The sequence below is a fragment of the Populus alba genome, chromosome 4 (assembly GCF_005239225.2).
Source record: "Populus alba chromosome 4, ASM523922v2, whole genome shotgun sequence".
Lineage (NCBI taxonomy): Eukaryota > Viridiplantae > Streptophyta > Magnoliopsida > Malpighiales > Salicaceae > Populus > Populus alba.
The window spans coordinates 10,516,578-10,521,109 of record NC_133287.1 but is presented as its reverse complement, the minus strand read 5'-3'; the positions used below and the strand labels follow the sequence as shown (position 1 = coordinate 10,521,109).

At 37.6% G+C, this 4,532-nt stretch overlaps 1 protein-coding gene across 1 annotated transcript; it reads left to right on the top strand.

Moving 5' to 3' along the window:
* Nucleotides 1-244: 244 nt before the first annotated feature.
* LOC118055132 (uncharacterized) lies at nucleotides 245-4,385 on the top strand. Its single transcript, XM_035066949.2, has 6 exons — nucleotides 245-804; nucleotides 905-941; nucleotides 1,591-1,827; nucleotides 1,931-1,978; nucleotides 3,418-3,863; nucleotides 3,993-4,385. Exons 1-6 carry the CDS (start codon nucleotides 473-475, stop codon nucleotides 4,063-4,065), a joined length of 1,173 nt encoding a protein of 390 aa, XP_034922840.1. The 5' UTR covers nucleotides 245-472; the 3' UTR covers nucleotides 4,066-4,385.
* Nucleotides 4,386-4,532: the final 147 nt, after the last annotated feature.

Below are 4,532 nucleotides of genomic sequence, written 5' to 3'. Positions count from 1 at the left end.
ATTTTTATTTTATTTTCAATATTAACATACTAAAATTATCTAAATTAATATAAAAATAATTTAAAATAAAAAATAAAATTTATTATTTCTTAAAAACATCGTCTCACCGTAAAAACAAATACCGCGGAGACACCAAAACATCATCTCTTCTCCTCTCCTCTCCCAAACCCCACAAGGACACGTGTCTGTCGAAATTCAACATCACCCGCCCTCATTCAACAAATCATATATGATCATTAATTTAAAATATCTCTCTTCCCCGTCGTCGCCCGTTTAAAAACTTTTGTGATGCATTAAAAAATCATATCACACGTGCTTCCCTTCCTTTTCCTCGCCGGAATTTCCTCCCCTTTCCTTTCCGTCCTTTCATATCTCCATCCAAACAGTCCCTTAACTTCTCTTTTCAAATCAGATTTGATCTCTTTCACTGTTTCCTACTGAATCTAACAGTAACAGGAAATTGCTATTTTTGATGGGGGCGGTCACATCCACGATGGCGGCGAAGTTTGCGTTTTTTCCTCCGAGTCCTCCGTCTTACGAGCTGGAGGACGAGGACGAGGAGGCGGAGGGCGGTGCGAAGAAGTTAAGGATGGCAGCGGCGGCGGGTGTACATAATAGTAATAGAGAATACGTTGACGTGTTGAAATTGGAAACGAAGAGAGGGAATCATGTGGTGGCGGTGTATTTTAAGAACCCTGCGGCTTCATTGACAGTGCTTTACTCGCATGGAAATGCAGCTGATCTGGGGCAGATGTATGATTTGTTTTGTGAGCTCAGTTTGCATCTCCGTGTTAACTTGATGGGGTCAGTTCCGCTACTTAAGAGAGAAACTTTTACTTGGAAAAAAAGGGTTTTTCTTTCTTTGAAATGTTAGTGTTTATGTTCTTGTTGTGTGTTTATGCAGGTATGATTATAGTGGGTATGGACAGTCAACTGGAAAGGTATGAGATTTTTTCTTTCTAATTTTGGTTGGTATTGATTTGTTTGGTTGCTGAGAAAATACGGGGAGAAGAGATTTGTTTTTTGGGATTGGTTTGGTAGCTGAGAATAAGAGAGGAAATAGGGTGAGAATGAAATTTTGGAATTTTTTTTTTTATTTTGTTGGTAGGTACTGATGTTTTTGGTTGCTGAGAAAATATTGGGTAAAAAGGAAAGATTTTTCTTTTCTTTTCTTTTCTTTTCTTTTCCTTTTAATGGGATTTGTTTGGCAGCTGAAGGAAAGAGAGGAAATGGGAAGGGAAATAGGCAAACGAAATTGGAGAATTTTATGTGTGTGTGTACTTGAAATTTGGCTTGAGGAGTTGAACAAGTCATAAACCATATATAGTAAACCAAGTGATTTTACTGAGTGTGTTAATTAGATATAGTAAACCAAGTGATTTTACTGAGCGTGTTAATTAGACTCATATTTTCCTCTTCATTGTGTAACAATTAATGGACGGCCAAGATGAGATTGGATTTAGTTGTAAAATTTTGTTACTGTTTCTTGAAGTTAAATCTTGCCTTGGATTAATTGGTTAAAGTTTTTAGCTTGGCACTCTTTTGAAGATGGTTTTAACTGTTTGTTGTGTCACTGTTCTCTTTGGACAGCCAACTGAGCAGAATACATATGTTGACATAGAAGCTGCTTATAGGTGTCTTGAAGAGAAATACGGGGTTAAAGAAGAAGATGTTATCTTATACGGGCAATCAGTTGGAAGTGGACCCACTTTAGATTTGGCAACACGGTTACCAAAATTGAGGGCTGTGGTTCTTCACAGTCCAATTGCGTCTGGCCTTCGTGTAATCTATCCAGTGAAGAGAACATACTGGTTCGACATATATAAGGTCCTTTTCATCTTTGAATGCTCATCTGCAGAGCTTTGGTCTTAAATATTTTCACCACTCAAGCTAACCGCATTTTAATGGTTGTTTGCTTTTTATGGCGCAGAACATTGATAAAATACCTTTCATCAATTGTCCAGTACTGGTGATTCATGTGAGTGTTTATTTCCTTTGAAAATGATGGTTGATGTTTTTTCTTATGTTTCGGAAATTATAGCTTGCTAGGATAATGTTTCTTCACGCCATCATCCTTCCCAACTTGGCCACAGAGGCCGGGAAAAGTCATCTCTGCATAGAAACATGAAGCATAAAGACCCCACTACAGTTTCTTATAGGATAAGAGGTGCATCATTGCCATGAACTTTGGTAATAGACACTATCAGATGCGTGGTTTGCCAACACAATACAGAAAGTGTATAAAAGAAATAACCTAGGGATGCATCATTAAGTGAATTATTTGCAATAACTCCCTGTTTACATGAAATCTCCTATTTGCTTATTCTTGATTGCACTTTGGAAAATTGAGTTGCCAAGATGTCCCTATGATGCAGTTATGAGTTTGAACTTGGGATCAGAATTGTGGGCTATTTTTCTGACTGCTGCACTTCGTGCAACATGTGCTGTGTGCTTTCAGCTTGTTTTATATTTTCTTTGAAATGATTGGGATTTAACTATCCTGAAATTTTCTATACTTATAGCTGAGATTAAGTTCGAGCAAAAGGATGTGGGCCAAGTAGAATTCATTTCAATTTAACAAGATTCACCATCCATTAAAAGTTTAAGTTTTCTTGGCAAAAGTTCAAGAGCTTATGAGAGAATGAAAGAAACTGCAAGAGATAATTGAGGAGAAGAATTTCATCATAATCTAGGTCTAAATTTCTCCACAAATCATCCAAAATTTTAACTAATAATCATAGATTATCTATACATGTGCAGTTTTTAAAATTAGATTTTTCAGAATGGAAACATCATATTTTGTATCAGATATTGCACCGTTTTTCATTACCTGGAGAGTGCTTTGACACCAAAGGAAAATAAATATGATTAAAAAGAGGACTAGGAATACTGAAATGGAGGCTGGAAAAAAGTTGAAGGAAATGCAAAGAGAAAAGAATCTATTGAATGTCTGAAGACGGATAAAGGTGAGAGAGTCTTCTGGAAGGTCCAAAAAACTTGAGGATGATCAATTGAATGAAACCAGGGAGATGCTGCTGTTTGTATAGTGAATAGAATACATTCGAGGATAAGAAAACATAAAGTTAATACTGCAGACCATACACTTTTTTTTAAACTGAGCAGGCTATACATTTGAAACGGGTATGTTGTACTGTATGAACAAGGCTGCACTTAATATTTTGCTGTACTGTTTAATTGGTTATATCTCTTGTGAGATAAATGCACACATTAGTTTTATAGTTGACTGATACTGTCCACTGTGATAAACAGAGCTCGCCTCTTTCTTTGAGAAATGAGACTGAAGGGTGTTATACTGTATAAAATGCTGATTTTAGTAGCATGCGACATTGGCTAAGTTTTTTCAAGTTTACACTCTAATGATCCACTGAAATCCTTTGTGATTTCTGTCTCTTGCAGGGAACTGCTGATGATGTTGTGAGTTGGTCCCATGGTAAGCAGCTTTGGGAGCGATGTAAAGAGAAGTATGAACCATTATGGGTGAAGGGAGGGAATCATTGTGACTTGGAGCTTTACCCGCAATACATAAAGCATCTCAAGAAGTTCATATCAGCCATTGAGAAATCATCACGTCTTAGAAATGTATCTGGGTCCATTGTGGATCAAAAAGAGGATCCTCGTAAGAGCACAGATTTTAGGGAGGTTGCCAGATCTAGTATAGATCAGAGAGAGACGTCTAGACTAAGTGCTGATAAAAAAGAAAAGCCTAGGCTAAGCACAGACCACAGAGAGAAGTCAAGGTCCAGCACTGATAGGAGAGAGAGATCAAGAAAAAGCGTGGATCACCCTGAGAGAGAGAGCAATGGTTCAGACCAGCATGAGAAAGCTAGGAACAGCATTGATCGGTAAGCTGGCTAAGGGTTCCTTTTCCTCATTCAATCCATGGTTTTTGTTTTTCAACTCTTCTTTGTGCCCAACATGGTGCACACGTGCAATTCTGGTTTTCTTCATTCTTGATTGGATTCTTGTGGCAGCTTTGGGGACATGATAAGATCTGTTGGATTGTGCAATATCGATTGCTTCAAGCCCACGGCGACAGCCATCTGAAGAAGAAAAAATGTCAATATACATTCTGAGGTTATATTTTACTTCAATTATTTAATTGGTTGATGGGGTTGTTTTGGTGATAGTTTCCACATAAAAATAGGAAATTAATTTAACCCGATAATTTTTTTTTCCACTGCAATTTATCTCCAAGTTCACGAGCATCTCTCTGGTCTCTCTCCCCCGCCCAAAACCCCTGTAGGATGCATTTCAATCTACCTCAGAGTTTTGATGAACTGTGTTGCAGTAACTGGTCTCATCATGCTACAATTAGTATTGGATAGCTTTTCTTTTTAAGATTGTTTTTCAATACAATGTTTCCATATGATCCCATTGAGAGAACTTGGTATATCCGCCCCATGAAATGCTCCGACGGAGGAAATTCTAACTCAGACCGAACACATGGAGGAGGCAATTGTTATCGTTAGAGATAATCTACTAGCCTTGCCCTGTAAATTTCTGGAAATGGT